This window comes from Vanacampus margaritifer, chromosome 13, assembly GCF_051991255.1.
Source record: "Vanacampus margaritifer isolate UIUO_Vmar chromosome 13, RoL_Vmar_1.0, whole genome shotgun sequence".
Lineage (NCBI taxonomy): Eukaryota > Metazoa > Chordata > Actinopteri > Syngnathiformes > Syngnathidae > Vanacampus > Vanacampus margaritifer.
Genome location: NC_135444.1, coordinates 12,003,143 through 12,020,560, shown reverse-complemented (window position 1 = coordinate 12,020,560; position 17,418 = coordinate 12,003,143). Strand labels below are relative to the sequence as shown.

Sequence of the window (17,418 nt, the reverse complement as noted above, 5' to 3'; positions counted from 1 at the left end):
CTACGTGTAAGTGTAATATTCAGGATTCGTTTTCATAGCACTCCTCCATGTTGCACTGGAGCGGCAGTTAGCCAGGAGGGACGCAAGGAGTCTATTAATATCACCAGTTGGTGGGCTGTAACCCAAAGGTCATTAGGCTCCTTGCAGAAGACGGTTGCATGTTGTGATATGGACTGCAGGTCAAACAGCTTTCTCTCTGAGCAAACAAACCAACACGAGGAAGATAGCGCTCTTTTACAGCCTGACGTCATGCTACAAGTAGACGGAGAGTCTTTTTACGTCAACCGTCGTCAGCTTGCGCTTCAGAGCCCTTACTTCCGGGCTCTCTTCTTCGGCTGCGGTGTTGAAAGCACTAAAAGGAAAATAGAGCTGCGAGGGATCCGCTTGCAGCATTTCAAGGCGTTAATGCACCATAGCCGAACTTCCACTCTTACTCTGGACAGAGAAAATGTTTTGGGGATCCTTGAGACTGCAGATTTCCTCCAGCTGGAGCGAGCCAAGCTGCTGTGCTGCAAGTTCCTTGAACGTGAGCTCCACCTCTGCAACTGTTTGGGAATGATGGCTTTTGCCTGGCAGCGAGGCTGTTCTCAGCTCTACAGTGCAGCAAGGCAGGTGGCCCTCACACACTTCCCCGCCGTTGTCTCTGAAGAGGACTTCCTGTCTTTGTCGAAGGAGACCGTGGCACACCTTCTAGCCAGCGACGACTTGGCTATTCATAGAGAGGATTTGGCCCTGGAGGCAGCTCTACGCTGGGTGTCATTTGACAAAAAAAGAGAGGAACACTTTCTGGAGCTCATTGAGCTGGTGAGACCAGAGTCTCTGTCGTTGACATTTATCTCAAAACTTTTGGACACGATGACCAACAGTTCTGACCCGACAGCCAAACTCATCTGCATGCTGAATGAACATTTTCCAACTTCCTGGTCAATGGGGAGGTCCCTGCGAAGGACCAAAGAAACTCTCTTTGTAGTGGGAGGACCTCATGATCAGGAACAGCAGGCATCCTACCAGTTTCATCCACTCAGTGGGAGATGGCAAAATTGCGCACCACTGCAGAGGAAGAATCTTACGCAGTACTCAGTAGCAGCAGTAGGTAATGGTTGGATATTGGTTGGCTACAACATTAGCCAAACCTGAACTGCCATTTTATAGTCATGTTAAGTCTGTTTTATTTGTATAGCTCCAATTAACAATTGAGGTTATCTCAAGGAACTTCACACATCAATCAGATGAAGAACCATACTCTTTATACATGTAACATATCCAATATATACTGCCAATGACAAGGATACATTTGAAGCCGAGGTGGCAAATCCAGGTCCAGAAAGTAACAACCCCGCCACAGTTTGGCTTTTAGCCACAGGCGCTTCTACTCAACTGTCAGGTAAACAAGCTGGAACTAGCACACATGGAGCTCGTTTGCCTGAAGCCAAACTGTGGTAGGATTGTTACTTTCTGGACCTATATTTGCCAACTGTAGAGAGAAAGACAAATAGAAAGAGGTCAGAAGTATCCTACTTGGATGGTGATGAGGTGAGAAGGAAAGAGAGAAGAGGAAGGAAATAGATGACCACATAAATATTTGACAGTACCAAAACTGACTTGTGAGAGGCAGCATGGTGCCACAGGTCTACCAGATTGTCAAAAAATACAAAGAAGAAGAAAGGGTCTTTATTAAAGAAGAAATCGAAGAAGCTATGCTAACTGTTAGCTTATTGGGAGAAACATCCCACACCATATGATAATGGTTCCGGATAATCTTTTAGAGACTTTTAGAGAAGAAATAGAAGAAGCTAGGCTAACTGTTGCCACAGGTCTACCAGATTGTCAAAAAATACAAAGAAGAAAGGTCTTTATCCAAGAAGAAATAGAAGAAGCTACGCTAACTGTTAGCTTATTGGGAGAAACATCCCACACCATATGATAATGGTTCAAGATAAACTTTTAGAGACTTTTAGAAATTGTCAGTATGTTTATACACCACTTCAGACCCATGTGTATCTAATATACTTGTAGGTTTAATGTTCTGAAATGTTGCTGTTTTTCCTTATTATGTGTAGGAGACAGTGTTGTTGTGACAGGGGGCTACTTCCGCGACGTGCTGTGGTTCAGCGTGGACTGGGTCAGAAGATACGAATGTGGGAACCAGCGATGGGTGGATGGTCCTGCTTTGCAAAAGTCCAGGCACAGCCACTGCTCCATCGCTGTCGATTCCGTCTTGTACGTCTTGGGGGGCAGCATGGACGAAGGTCCGGTGGCTGATGTTGAAAGACTGATCCTGGGGTCAGACGGGGGTTGGGAAAGTGTCAGCCCAATGGGTCGGTCGGTGGAAAGGGCAGCTGTAGCCGCTCTGGGCCGATGTATCTATGTAGCGTGTGGTCTGGATGAAAATGGAGAGGTGTTTGGTGGAATGCAGCGGTATGACACCAAGGAGAATCTTTGGGATGTCGTCTCCTATTCCCCTTTTCCAAGGTGAGTTATTTTTCAACTTTTCAGGGATGGCTTTTTTTTTTTAGAGGTGTCAAATTCAGGTCCAGAATGTCAAAAACCCAGCCACGGTTTGGCTTTAGACACAGGTGCTTCTGTTCAATTGGCAGATAAACAAGTGGTTGAGTAGAAGCTCCTGTGGCAAAGCCAAACATGTGGCAGGGTTTTTACTTCTTGCCACAGTTTTTACATTCTGGACCTGAATTTGACACCTTTGGGCTTTTTTGATGATAATCCATTGTGAGATAATCCGCACCATTCCTTAGATATGACCTGGTTGCCACTGAGCTCAATGGTGCCATCTATCTGTTTGGAGGACAAGCTTTGCGCTTTGACGTGGAGACAGACGAGTGGACTGTTCTACAGGAGAACTCTCTGGAGAAGAAGTTCTTCTGCGGCTGTGCCACAGTCAATGGTCAGATATTCCTGTTGTGTGAGAAGAAGAGTAACAAAGCACTCCCCAACATGGTTTTGTTTGACCCTTATGTGGACACTTGTATCAAGGTGGACAATGTGATTCCGTGTCCTGTTCCACTCAGAGGATGTGTCACCATTAACGTGCTTACATGATTGTGTGTAAGGGTGAAATATATTTACTGCCTATGTTTACATGCAGTCAAGACTTGAGTAAAGGTGTTTTCTGAAACATTCAAGATAAACCGTTAAGATGAGTTAGCGGACTGAGAATTACTCCCGCCTACAAATAATGCATAGACAACGTCATTATACAATTAGACATCATTTCTGCTTTGACTTCCTACTGTCATATTTATGATTATGACGTGTGAAAACATGCCAAGAGGCTTTGCAGGGAGGTTTCTAGCAACTTTTAATGGGAAAAAAAAGAAATATGACCACATGTGTCTAAAAGTGTAAGAGTTGATGGTTGAGCCCTTTTAGTGCTCCATATTGTTGTTGACCACTTTGTTCAAGCACACTTGTCTTTCGTGTGAGTTTGCTATACTGCCGGTAACCATCAAGCATTTTGCTCTAAGAGTCCTAATTTGTTATACCCTTTTGTAGAACTTATAGTTCGTTTTCAGTAATGCCCATTAGTGTGCATAGATTCACCAAATGTTTACGTGATAGTTTGTAAAGCTAATCCTTCGTGTCGCAGGGTAGCGTTTAACAGTAAGGTTAAGGCACAAAATAAAAGTGCTGTACAGACAACCACAATGAAAAACGTCACATGATATTTTAAGTACAAAATAACAGCAAAGCCATAGGATCGCGTACTGTATTCTTAAAGGTAACAGTATTTTGAATATTGGAAGGGACAAGGATATGGTCTTTATCGTCCACCAGGGGGCGCTATATCTCTTCACCTGGTATTTTGAGACCCAATCACGTGCTGTTACAGGGAAGGAAAAAAAATCAGTTGTACTGTGTGACATGTTTTCGCACAGTTTTGTACAAAGGAATGTCACCCAGAAAATAATTTGCAGTGTATTTGCATATGGACAAAAAACAAAACAAAACAAAAATCAACACATTTCTCCTATGAAATATCTGTTAACAGGTGGCCTATGACGATGGAAATTCTTGTTAAAACATTTAAGCCATTTGCACAATTTCTGGGACGTTACAGCAGTTTATGCCGTGACTTCCTGTGAGTGCATCAGATATATTACCAATTAAATAGGCCCAAAAGTAAATTTGTGAATAAATTGAGACAGGATCATAATTTCAGTAATCAGACTTTTTGTGGCAATTTGTATGGTCTGTGAGATATTTACAGTGTAAAAAATAGGAGGCCTTGGCTCAGTAAAGGGCTGGGAAACACCGTTCTGAACAATCAGTTAAAGGATCTCATGTATAAAACACTGACAAGAAACGTCATAAATACAAAAAAACAACAACAGTGACATGACAAGTAATGGCGTTTCCTTCCAATGTGACACTGGGCGCATAGATTTACAATCATTTGTGCTTTTTTTGCTGCCTCTTTTTTTGTCAAACAAAGAAAAGCAAAACGCAGGCTGACGGTGAAGTGAAATCATCGATGGACCGTTGTAAGGTACATTGGTCAAGAATGACATCATCTTTGCCTGGATTCTATCTGGCTTTGGGCAGTCTGCTGTTGAGATTCCTCTGGTTGGTCAGGTTGTTGAGCATGCAGTTTTTGGCTAACGACGCCAGCTTGGAGTTGATGGCGCCTTTCCTTTGCTCCCAGCTGCTCTCGTCTTCTTCCTCAGGCTCTTCTTCCTCGTATGCCTCGCTCTCCTCATCACTGCGCTCGTCACCCTCCACCTGTAGACAAAATAAGGTAGTGCTGTTAGAAAAAAACAAGTGCAGATATAAAGAAGGCTGCTTTGACATCGTGTCAAGTGTTAGTCTAGCACGAAGAGCAGTCTAACTGTGGGCGTGGGTGTCGTTATTTTGGCGCCATTATGGGATGGAATGCAGCCGACTCCTGGCCAATTGAAGCGACTCCCTTCATTTCCATTAAGGTGGCAGTCGAAGTGCACATAGTACTTAACATAGTGGAAGCAGAACTTGACTTGCTGGGGTCCGGGCATGAGATTGGCGCACACAAAGTGCATTTAAATTGCAAGATCTCTCCTTGCCGATGATGTACTCGGCCGCGCGTGAGACGTGGGCAAGTGGAGATGGTCGTACACCCACGATTGTGGTAATTAATACACATGGGCTCAGCCAAACATCTTCTCACCTTTCCCTTGAACATAAACTTGCAGATCATACGCAGGATAAGGTAGGCCCAGAAGATGTGCAGAGCTTGCAGCACTAGCAGGAGGGCGTTGAAGAAGTAATAGCCAAAGAAGGGCTCAAAGAAGTCAAGCGATAACACCAATGTTGTGTGGAGGATTCTGGAAAACAAAACAGTTTTGCATGATGCATCATACTGCACACGCACCAGAAAGTGCAGCACAATGTCTACTGAATTCAACAAAAAATGTGGTAAAAGCTCAGTTTTAAGGCAGGACTATACTGTAAACACAACACTTATGGATCATCACATTTTCCACAATGTTGATTATACCTGCAAGGAAACACCACCAGCCGTGTAATCAGGAAGACCAGAGAAAAGACGAGAAACAGCGAGTCACACGTTTTAGACCAATCAGCGTAGTGGAACATCTTGGCCGACTTAAAAAGAAAAAGAAGCATTATGAGCTCATAGTTGCATAGAGTGACAGAATAAACTTGAAACACTGCCAGATGTTGAAGAGAGCCTTTTTTTTTTTTACTCCAAAATGATATACCAGTCATGTGACAGCAGTTATTAAAGGGCATGTGGACAGCCTGGAAGCCATCAATTAACTTTTAATCTTAATAGGCCACTCCTCCTGGGCCAGGAGCCTGGCTAAATTTTTATTTTATGTATTTAGTTTTTACCGCAACTGACGTTAATTCATTTCATGTTTCACTTCTCTTTAGCTATTTTTCTCTCCACAGTACAGACACTTGTTAATTTGCCTACTATTTTGCTGTTTAAAGTTGGATATTCTCCGCATTAACACGGTCCTAGCCAGAGCTGTGAAAAGTGGAGTTAATCTAGGCTAGGCTAGCGCTGCTAGCCATGTCGATCTTAGGTTAGCTTAGCAATTAGCATGGCTTCTCCCTTCATCAGAACAATACTTGTCAGAAATGTAGCTCATTCGCCCTCACGGAGACGATAGCTGCAACATGTTTAGGTGCACTAGTCGCTAGGCGAAGCTCATTGCTAGCTAGCTAGCTAGCTGCGGCGTAAGTAGCACAGTTTCCATCAACCTTCAACTACTAAACCCAGTGAAGCTTTTTTTGGGACCATCTTGGCAGTTCTTTTACCTTCTTTTGGTGTCTCTCGCAGCAGTTAATAAAAGTTTTCCTATTCAATGCATTCTGATGAGGCGCAAAATAATAAAAAATAATAAAACCACAACGCCATTGTTCAAGTAAGGTATGCTTGTGATGTCACTAAAAATAGTTACATTTAGGAAAATGAATGCACTGCCAATCATGATGACACCCGCAGACAAGCCTCATTCGTGGACCTCCTTTAAAGGATGGTGTTTATTTTCCTCCTTTCCTTCTTCAAACTATAGGGATTAATGTTCTCAGCCCTTATGACATTATTGATTTTGGATCACAGCTGACATAAGATTACATGCTGGGGTCAAAGGTTAAACATGCACATTCTTTCTCCAACCTAAGTTTCCGATCATTATTTCTCATTAGTCAGTAATTCTGATTAATGAGAAATATTGATTGACTCTGAATCAGAGTCCAACTGCTTGTTTTTATCACATCTAAATTTGATAGTTTACAGTCAATTTTGAACGTTTTTTGGGGGGTTTATTTCAGTGCTAGCAAGAGATCACGAGTCGTACCTCGAGCAGGAAGTCGGACGAGTCGTGCACCAGCATCACAAGCGTGCCGATTCTCACGAAGTTGCTGCAGTAGGAGAAGCCAATAAGAAATAGGGTGGCAATGTGATGAATGATCTGCTCCTTGAAATCCTGAAACACACATATTGAAAAGTTTGGAAGTGTGGAAGATTTACACAAACATAAACTGCAGTCCAGTAATATCCATCTTAAAATATTAAACATGACAGATTCTCAGTTGATGTAAACATTTAATACATTTAAAACATCTGGATTTAATGTAAAGAAAAATAAATAAATTGTTATTCAAAACCTAATTGCAATCTTTTTTTTGGGGGGGCGGGGGAGATTAAATTAAAAAGTGACCGTTGTGATGCATAATCAACATTAGTAGTGCAAGAAATAAACTTTCAAAAAGATAATGCAGAACTAATTATAAGCACAATCAGATGGAATCATTAGAATGACGACACAAAACTACTAGCAGGTTTTGTGCATGTGTGCGTGTAGGTGTGATAGAGTAGATTATGCTTACTTTTCGTTTCACATCCACAGAGATACAGAGAAGCAGGGACAGATAGAAGCCCAGTTCCAGGATGCAATACCATCTATGGGCATTCGTGATGACCTGAAACAGTAAATCAAATGGCAGCTGTTGAACAAGTTTATATATATATATATATATATATATATATATATTTTTATAATTGTAGTTCTTAAAAAAAAATATATATATATATATATATATATATATATATATATATATATATATATAGAAAAAAAAAAGCTTTTATTTTATTTTTGTTTTTTATTAGTTTTTTTCCCCAAATGTATAGATTATTTGTCAAGTGCAAGATAAAAAAAGGTCACTGAGTATTGTTTGATGAAGTAAAGTATGCTACTGTTCAACCTTTCTTCTGTATGGATGTACCTTAATACTGAAATAAATAAAATAAACTCTGAAAGCTTATGTATCATATTGATCGACAAAGATGAAAACAAAAGGACATTTTCACCATAATTATAGTTTTAGTTTATAAATAAAATATGTCGTTTCAGTTATTTTTCTTTTATTTTTAAAGAAGCATTTTTGCTTTTATTTTGTTTCATGAATGAAAATGTATTTTTTCCAATTGTACTTTTAGTTGTTTCATTAGTTTTGTTAACTATAATGCTGTGGAAGATAAATAATTCTGTCGCTGTTTTTTGAATGGCGATGAGATTTTTCAAGTTTATGAGGATTTTGTTGGGTACTCTGGTCTTGGAGATTTTAGGGCTCAAAGCCTTTTGTGATTTTTGAGCTTCCCATGATTTATAACACTTCATCATGTTAGCGGACATAAAAACAAAAGAAGCTCGAGACTATAAAAACCTCTTTACGCTAATATATGATATACAGTACATTCCAAGCGGCAGCCTGCTCTTAAATCTCAAAAGAGGTGGGTGACAGTCTGGAATAAAAACACTTCTCTCCGCCTATGCAGCACTCGAGACAATGAGAGGAAGCCCACAGAAGCAACAGAACCCAAGAAAGGAAAAGCTGCAACAATATCAGCAGTAGCACCACAATTGAAAGTGAAAGAATCGGTTGCAAATGTTGTCAATGTGAGGCCGTGAACAATAAAGGAAAGGCTGGCTTCTCTGAAGGAATGCCGACTTGCAGGCATGCCTAACTGTCATCCGATTTAATCGCTTTCCTAACGAACAGCCGTGAGAGGAGGTGGGCGGTGGTTGAAGTGATTTAAAATTTCTGTGACAGGTTCATTTACATCAGTGACTACTTGTTAAATCAAATGTTCCCGTATATGTACTTTATGTGGTTATTTACATTACAACACTTTCACTTTAACTCCACTTACATTTCCTAAATAAAATGAATAATTTTACTCTGATACATTTGTATTTAAAATCCAAATAAATAGTTTGATGACGCAACGTCTAAACCGCAAAACGCAAAGAGAAAGAATAGTCCTGTCTGTACTAATGTGGTTGGAATACCGGTACGGGAGGTCATGAAAATGAGATGCAGGTAATAAGGAAGTCTTTATATGGGCGCACCGGTCATGTCGCGTATCTCTCTTTGTCGCTGTCGCCAGTAATGTAGCAAGGCAAACGTGCAGATTTTTAACTACACCACTAAGCAAACTAAAGAACTACGTATAAAATTTTAATAAATAAAAACCTCTTATCAAAAATCGAACTACACACTTTTTTCAAATATTTTTATTGTACTTCCAAGAGGCCTACTTACAGTAAGGAAATTACTTTGAAGTTAAGTACAGCAAATGCCAGATACTTGAAGCCTTTACTCGGGTAATATTATATTAATAGTATTTTTAATCAAGTTTTGCTTTCAGGTAGTTCATACAAAAATTACTTCTTTTTTTTTTAACAGGTCCATCAGTTTTCTAAATTGATGATACTGTTCAGGTCAAAGCAGGGTTGGTAATCAATCCAGCAAAGTCCGCACAAAAGTTTTGATTGAAAAGTTAGTAAAAAAAAAAAAGCACAATAAAGCCAAATGGAGACTGGTAGGAGTAATACTATCATGCAAATAAATCTTTCTTATAATATCCAGAATCTTACCTGCTTAGGAAAACCCTGCCAACACTCTCTCTGATCCAAAAGCCATGGAGACTGGAAGGTCACAAAAACACGTCATTTATCTTAGTCCAGTTTAACACGACTGTAAACTACAACCACAACAATACGCATACAGTTTAAAATATTCTGTATATCGAAGTGGAGCGTTGTTAGCTTCGTAAAAACGTAATGAATTCAACCATATTTAAATGTACATTTGTACCCGATATTGTTTGCTTTGAATAATCAGTGACAAGGGAAGCCTAAAAAAAAAAATCAACAAATAACAGACTTACATCGACCAAAGAGCAGAGTCCTGCTGTGAAAGCTGCGAGGTAAAAAACAAAGCGCCAACTGCAACACATGAAAAGGAAACAATTTACAGTAAACTGTTAACTCATTCACTGCCATTGACGGCTATAGACGTCAAAAATTCATTTGAACTATTTCTATTCGTTTCACATTTTTTTCCACTTTTGTTAACAAAAGTATAAAAACCTAGAACAAAATGTATTGTATATATAGAACAGATATAAAATTTGTGATTAATCTTTTTTTTTGTAGTTTAAATAATTAAGTAATCAAACAAAAAAGAAAATATTATTAAAAAATTAGGGGCGTCAGACGATTTTTTTTAAATTGTAATTAATCGCATGACTTCAATAGTTAACTCACAATTAATCACAAATTTTATATCTGTTTTTTTCTAGGTTTTCATACTCTTGTTAACAAAAGTGGAAAAAAATGTGAAACTAATAGAAATAGTTCAAATTAATTTTTGATGTCTATAGCCGTCAATGGCGGTGACTGAGTTAATATTCAGACAATTGAGTTATGATTTTGCCTTTATATACCACAACTGATTTTAAATAAAACAATCAGAAGGTGAACATTTAATTGCTTCGTCAAAGTTGAATGTCTAAACATCTTGAACTTTAATTGTCTTTGAACAACTTTAATGTTTTTATGAAAAATGATTATTCAATTAGGCCTTTAGCAAATGTTTCGTATGTCCGTTTCTTGATTATTCGATGTAGTTTGTTTGAGACTCACGAGGCCTCGCAGAACTTTTTGGTGTTGGTGGGTCGATCCTGGTTTCTTCTGTGCCTGAACCAGCTTTGAATCTTCGACTGGGAGAGTCCACAAAGCTTTCCCAAGCTCGCCAATTCACTCTGAGGGGAACACAAACATGCCATGAAAACATCTGCTTTACACTGATGCAGGCTCTTTCTTGTGTGAGAGGCAACATTTATTCAGACTTGTTGGCTGACATTTCTGTTGCCATTTCATTAGAGGAACTGCAAATGAGCTTGTGGTGTTTATTCAAACTGCGGTATTTCTTGATGAGTAACATGGCTTTTCAAGGATGCAAGAGTAACTTGTCGCTAACAGCCATTTGTTAACATTGTTTCATGCATAGCGTTGGTGTTTGTGGTATATGAAGTAAGCAGAAAAATCCATTTTAGGAGGCGGCTATTTTGCCACTTTCTGTCGATATCTATTTTACGTGAGCAAACAAGCATCTCGGTGAGCAACGGCGATTTGGCAGCCGTTGTGAAGCCCAGCAAGCGACGCCCAAAGACCGAGCGAGCCGGATTTAGCCGGAGCAGCTAACAAGAACGGCTAACGGGAGTTTGTCAGAGCCATAGGCTGGAGGAGTAGCTAGCGGGAGGAGTTAGTAAAAAAAAAAAAGAAGCTTTTAAAAGCTTGCGAGAGCAAAGCAGAAGGTGACAAGCGACCACCTGCAGGCCCCAGCTGTGGAAGGTAAGCTGCGGTCGACCCATTGGGTTCAACACTCGATGCAAGCACCACCTGGGATCACTACATTTGCGAAGTTGCCCTTTGGGCAGATGGTGGCGAAACATGCAGCTCTATAGTAAGCTAAGACTCTCAGACTACAGCCATGTAATATAATTATCGTCGTGAATACTAGACCTACAATTGCATAAAAAAATGTTTATGCGATACAGCATATTTTTTGCTGTTGACACAAACAGTAGTTTTTTAAAATGAATGAACTAGATGGCGCTAGGGATCACTGACTAGCCCTTTAAAGGGATACTTTACTCATTGAGCCATTTTCAGCATTAAAAAGTTAATATTTTGTCCAGAATGAATTTGGTAACTTGGTAACTTCCCCCCTTGCTGTCGACTGAAGATGACATCACCTGTGCTGAGGAAGTAGGTAACGACCAATCATGACTCACATGTTTTCTGGGTTTGGTCAGCAAACTGAGCCATGTTTGGTCGTTACCTACTTCCTCACCACAGGTGATGTCATCTTCAGTCGACAGCAAGTGAAAAAAAATTGTATTTAAAGGTATTAATTGCACATGAAAAATAATGAAGTTACCAAATCCATTATGGACAAAATAATAACTTTTGCTGCTGGAAATGGCTCAATGAGTCTAGTATGCCTTTAAACACACTTGTTAAACTTATTGTCGACATTTTTAAAAACAAAAAATGGATGGAAGAGAAATCTCTGTAATACAGTGGTACTGAGATATCACAAGATATCTTCAGTTTTTGTGTAATTTATAATAATAATAATAATAATAATAATAATGTATCAGATTTATATATGCATATCTCCTGACAACAGTAAATTTGCAATCATGTGACCAATAGCATATACACACACACAGAACAGAATTGTATATTTTACGCGTGCAAAACCTTGCCTGTCCGTAAATGATCGCTGATGACGAAACATCAGATGAAACCCAGATGAGGGAGGAGGTGTGTACCTGTAATGAACCTGTCTAAAACTTGTCTGTTCACCGATGATGGGGAAAAATAGTCTTGGGTTAGCTATCTGACAAATTTTACAGTAATTACAATTTATGTTTTTAAATGTATCTTTTTAATCATTTACGACTCACGTACTGTATGTCAACAGGGATATCTTCCCACAAAAATCATTCTAGCAGTTATTGCATGGCTGTGACGGCACATCAGTCATCTTGGCTGGTCTCACGGGGGAATTTTTCAAACAGGTCCTTGTTGTGAAACAGGTGCCAACTCACTTGTTACGCAACGTCTACTCACCAACAAAGCCGTGAGAACAAAGAAGATAGGCCGATAGCGTTAGAATAATAAATGATTAGCATGTTTATGCAATACTTTTAAGACGAATTGAGTCAAACTGGATCATTTCCTGATGTTATCTGATAAAAAAAGAATCAATGCCCAAAGCCAAAATGCTCACAAACTGTTCAGATCTGGGTGCACTGTTGTGAAGCAATAGTACACTCACAAAATTAAAACTCTCACTGTGACCTTTCAGAGGATCCAATTTAGATAGTAAAGGTCACACAGAGCATCCATTCAGCAGCATCTGCCCTTTGTACATGCTCGCTATCTGAATCACATACCTGTGATGGCTGACGGTTCTGTTTGTAGAAGTTCTCCAGTTTTGGAATAGGAGCGGCTCGAATCCTAATCCGGTCCTTCACACCTAAACGTTTGCTTAAAGGTACAGCCATGACCCTAGCGAGGACAGACAGAGAGCACAAGGGAATGAATTACTAAACCACATTCAATATTTATGTCATCAACAGCCTGTCCAAGGCAACACCACTTTGGCAATGTAACGAGTAGCGGCAACTCGATAGGTCATTATGCTAGCTCCCGTGTGACACATTGTGACTTTGTCTTTGCTGATCGAGCATCAAGAAGACACTCGATCGGCACAGTGATGTGGAAGAAGAAGGACAATGTTGTTGTATTCACAAGAGAGCTTGATTACTGCGCGCGTGTGTAACACTATCTCCGAAATAATCATCCCGAAACAGGCTGAGAGGTCAGGAAGAATGAGAAGGTCAAGAAAACGCACACATAGTCAGTGTCTGGTTGCAGAGTATGTCAAGCATACGTTTAACCCCTGGGCGTTATTTTATTTTGAAATGGCTTGGTCAGAACCAACAAAAACCCCAAAAATGGACAAATAACGCCCAGGGGTTAAAGGTAAACACGCACATACATTGATGATGTGGTGGACACCCTGAACATCTCACTGATCTTGATTCTGGAACCACGTCTAACTATTGGCGCAGGTAGTGTAATGTGATTTTATGATTGTACAAGAAAAAAAAAATCTTTCATCCACATACGTGTAATGCTAGCACTGCAGCCAAGGGAAACACTATGAAGACAGTAGATTATTAGTAATAAATAAATTAGCTGTGTCAGGCGATTACATTTTTCAGCATAATTAATTGCATGACTTCAATAGTTAACTCACGATTCATTGCAAATTTTATATCTGTTCTAAATGTACAATAAAAAAGTTTTCATACTCTTGCTAAAATAAAAGTGGGAAAAAAATGTTAAACTTTTAGAAACATGGCTGCATCTTTTAGTCATTTCTAGAGCTGTCAAATTATTATTTTTTAAAATCAGATTAATCACATCATAGAATTTTGATTAATCATGATTAATCGCTGAATTAAAAAGGCTTTCTTTTTTTAATCAACATATTTTTTTTAAAGAGCACCTGTTAAGTGCTAATTTTTTCCATATTTAATGATATGAGGACATCTTCAAAAATAATTTATACACTGCACACACTCATCCTCCTCTTTTTCCAATCAGTTAATTACTTGCATAATTTAATATGAAAAAAAAAAGACCTCGATAGTTTGACATGAATAAACATTCTGAATGTCATACGAAAACATTTATTAAAAGCTTTACTTTAATGCATGTAGTTATGTTTAATGCTCAACCTTTAATGTAACCATCCGCAGTCAGCTAAAGGATCATCTGCGGGCAACATTAATAGTGTGATTAATCTGCGTTAATACATGATTATTTATACATGATCATTTTTTTGTGATTAATTAATTAGTTAACGCTTCGAGTCTGATGGCACAAATTTCATAATAATTCATAAAACTGATGTACTGTATTGTAAAAAACAAGTGTGATATTGATTCGTGTTAAGGTCATTTTTCCGCCACTAGATGGCATAATGGCATTTGTAAGACATTGGTGAAAGCTCAGTGCATTTTTCTTTTCATATGAAGAGCTATCTAATCCTTAACATGAAGTAACTTGAGAAACTGAAAATTGTTAAATACAACTTGACCCCCTTCTCCAAAAAAATATTCATTATTATTAACTTTATTACTGCTAAATATTGATGTGGATGTATCTGCTGCGTTGCGACTGGAATTCCCCCAGTAGAGGCTTTCCAAGGGGCGGTCATTAATCACACTTTAAATAAATATAGTGGCGTTAAAGGAATTTAACTCAAAATTAACACACTCATTTTGACATCCCTAAAATAAATATAATTTCATGAAATAAATATTAGAATTAGCAAATGTGGGTCTGGGATTCTGCTAGTGTTGCTAGCTCACCTTGATGGCTCATCACTGTCACTGATTCTAGTACAACATATGTGACGATCATGAGTAAACAAGGGATTACACATGGCCGCCGACAAGCCCACTGTGCTAATGCTCGGTGTTAAGGCCGCTTAAATGTCTCTGAGATAAGGCATGTCAAACAGGCTCCATATCTGCGCATCATAACGTCACTACATTAGGCTTCTGTCATTGTTGATTGCTGCTGATTGTTGACAAGCTGCCAGCCAGCCAAACCAGTCGAGTGTGCGCCATAACCTTTTCCTGAACCAAGTTATTTCAAAACCAAAACGTAAAGTAGGGCTCGGCAACACGTCAAGTTTACATTGTTTGGGAATTTGGTAGACTATCATGCTGGGACTGAGGGCGTTTTCTTCCACACGCCCCTGCCGCACCTGATGATTTGATGACTGAAAGTAGACTAGACCTTAGACCAGCTTGGAGCAGGTCTACTAGACATGTACATGAACGTTCCCACGTTCACAGTGGTGGTCTGTCAATCATTCAGTATGATTACATGCAGTCAAAATTGGAAATATAAAACATGTGCGAAACCCCGAAATGCTCTTATTCAGGTTTTGAAAAACCCGAATAAGACCTTTACCCCTTTAATATGTAAACACAGGCTTTTTCTCCCAAGTAGTATGTTGATTATTTCACACAGTAGTCCATGACATAGGACCACCAAATTCCCTCTCGTCATCACCACAGCATTGTTTGCTTTGCTCACTTCTTGCAGCGCTGGGAATTATTTAATTAGCACAACTGGGGATATACAGTATATGAGAGCTTGTGGTGGATCAGTACATAACCATTAGCCATGATTGATTTAAGCGTCTCCAGTATATGGGCTATAATACAAAAAAAAAACACAACGCCAGCTTTTACTGACTTATGTTGCACCCACTTTATGTTCAGTATGGTCAGATGCTTTTAGAGGAGAACATGCAGTCAGCAGCTAAAAGTGTCTACTCACGATGTCAGCCTCCCCCTGCAAGTCTGGAGAACAACCCCCCCCACCCCCCTTCCCTACCACTCTCACTCTAATGCAGCAAACCAGCCAGCGTGACGGGCACAAGTTGAAGGAGGAACTCGACACCCCCATAATTACGCACCCAGTGACCACCACATGGTACACCGCATCTAATGGGATACGATATATGAGCTGCCTCAAATATTACGCCTTTACATCGATCCAAATACATCATCAAGTATATCTTGGGGGTGCGTGAGCTACTCCCCTTAACCCAAACACATATCATGTCGAAAATATTAAACTTTTTGTTGAAGAGCATTTAGCTTGTTTTTAGCATTGAGGAGTTTATTGCATCAATCATTGTTTGTGGCATTACACCCCACTTTCACCACCATTATACACAATTGAAAGGTGCTGTTGACTCAAATAGTTTGTGGTTGTAAGAAGACAAAACATGACATGTTTCTGAGGTGGGATGATTAAGATTGACGTGAGGAAAATTCACGCTCAATTAACCCCTCCCACAAGGCAAAGCATATGTTTACTGTTGTAGTTTCTACAACTGTACCATAACATACTGAAACCCCCCCTCATAAAGCTAATGTAACTAACAGCTGGTGTTACACATATGTAGAAACAGCGTAGTGATGGACCGTGATGAAAACAGGCAAATTCAAACAGGAAGCATCTCACTCACCTCTCAAAAACATATCGCAAGGCTATGAAAGCAAAGGCCACTGGCAAGGTGTAGATGAGATCTCTGGGTAGCGGGTAGTGACCCTCGCTCGCATCCATATCCTGCCAGTGCATGCCAGGGGGCAGCCAGTACCTGTCTTGCCAAAGCCACTCATTTAGCAGGGCCTCCATCCTGGGGGAAGGGGGGAGGACAGCGGTCTTTTTATATGACCTCTTTAAACGGATGCCAAACATTATGCTTAATCTGCTTACATCGCAGTGCAAGACACATAGTAGTAGTCTTTGGAAAAACGAAAACAGCAATGATTCATGCACATGCTCATGTGTTGTGATAGGTTCCGACAGTTACATTGATTGACAGTGGTGTTGATTATACAGGGAAGCCCCACTAAGCATCCCCTAGCAAGTCACACTACAACGCCACTTCTAACTAGAGAAACGGGCTTGTATTTGAAAAGACACAACATGCTATTTAGTAGTAATTAAAATCATCATCATGACAAAAAAGCTAGACAAGATCAGAAAACGCCCCTCACACACACACACTCAGCCTTATAAACAAGTCTGCCTTTTTTCGCCCTTATTTACATCAAACATGTCTATTTGATCTGTGCAGTAGAATAACGAAAGACAAACGCAAAACCTCTCACCTGCTCGCGCTCCTGTGAGGAGGATGACAAGCGCACAACGTCAAATTGTCAGAGGAGGAGCCTTCAGACGCGGCTTTCTCAAACTGGGGGCGGGGCTAAAACGTCATCCGCGTCAATTCGTGGGAGCGGGGAGGGGGGAATCCGGAAGTGGTAGCCTCTGGAAGAGGCGATAACAGGGCTCAGTTTTAAATGAGTGTGTTTAAATACAAAAGGGGGTGGTTGGTTGACTGTTTACAATCACAACATTTGAGTTAAGAGATTACTATCTGTGCTTCACTTGGCACAAGGCATACTATTTTTTTTTAATCCACACTTAAGGTTAGGTT

The 17,418-nt window shown here is 39.8% G+C and overlaps 2 protein-coding genes across 2 annotated transcripts; one reads left to right on the top strand and one right to left on the bottom strand.

Moving 5' to 3' along the window:
* Window positions 1–77: 77 nt before the first annotated feature.
* Window positions 78–3,406, top strand: LOC144062597 (kelch-like protein 23). Its single transcript, XM_077584138.1, has 3 exons — window positions 78–1,093; window positions 2,061–2,472; window positions 2,754–3,406. Exons 1-3 carry the CDS (start codon window positions 169–171, stop codon window positions 3,055–3,057), a joined length of 1,641 nt encoding a protein of 546 aa, XP_077440264.1. The 5' UTR covers window positions 78–168; the 3' UTR covers window positions 3,058–3,406.
* On the bottom strand, window positions 3,300–17,249 carry LOC144062598 (ceramide synthase 2-like). Its single transcript, XM_077584139.1, has 11 exons — window positions 17,093–17,249; window positions 16,444–16,614; window positions 12,776–12,890; window positions 10,452–10,570; window positions 9,695–9,752; window positions 9,402–9,452; window positions 7,351–7,443; window positions 6,819–6,947; window positions 5,489–5,595; window positions 5,159–5,315; window positions 3,300–4,737 (listed from the first exon to the last, which is right to left on the bottom strand). The coding sequence occupies exons 2-11, from the start codon at window positions 16,611–16,613 to the stop codon at window positions 4,543–4,545; spliced, it is 1,194 nt and encodes a 397-aa protein (XP_077440265.1). The 5' UTR covers window position 16,614; window positions 17,093–17,249; the 3' UTR covers window positions 3,300–4,542.
* Window positions 17,250–17,418: the final 169 nt, after the last annotated feature.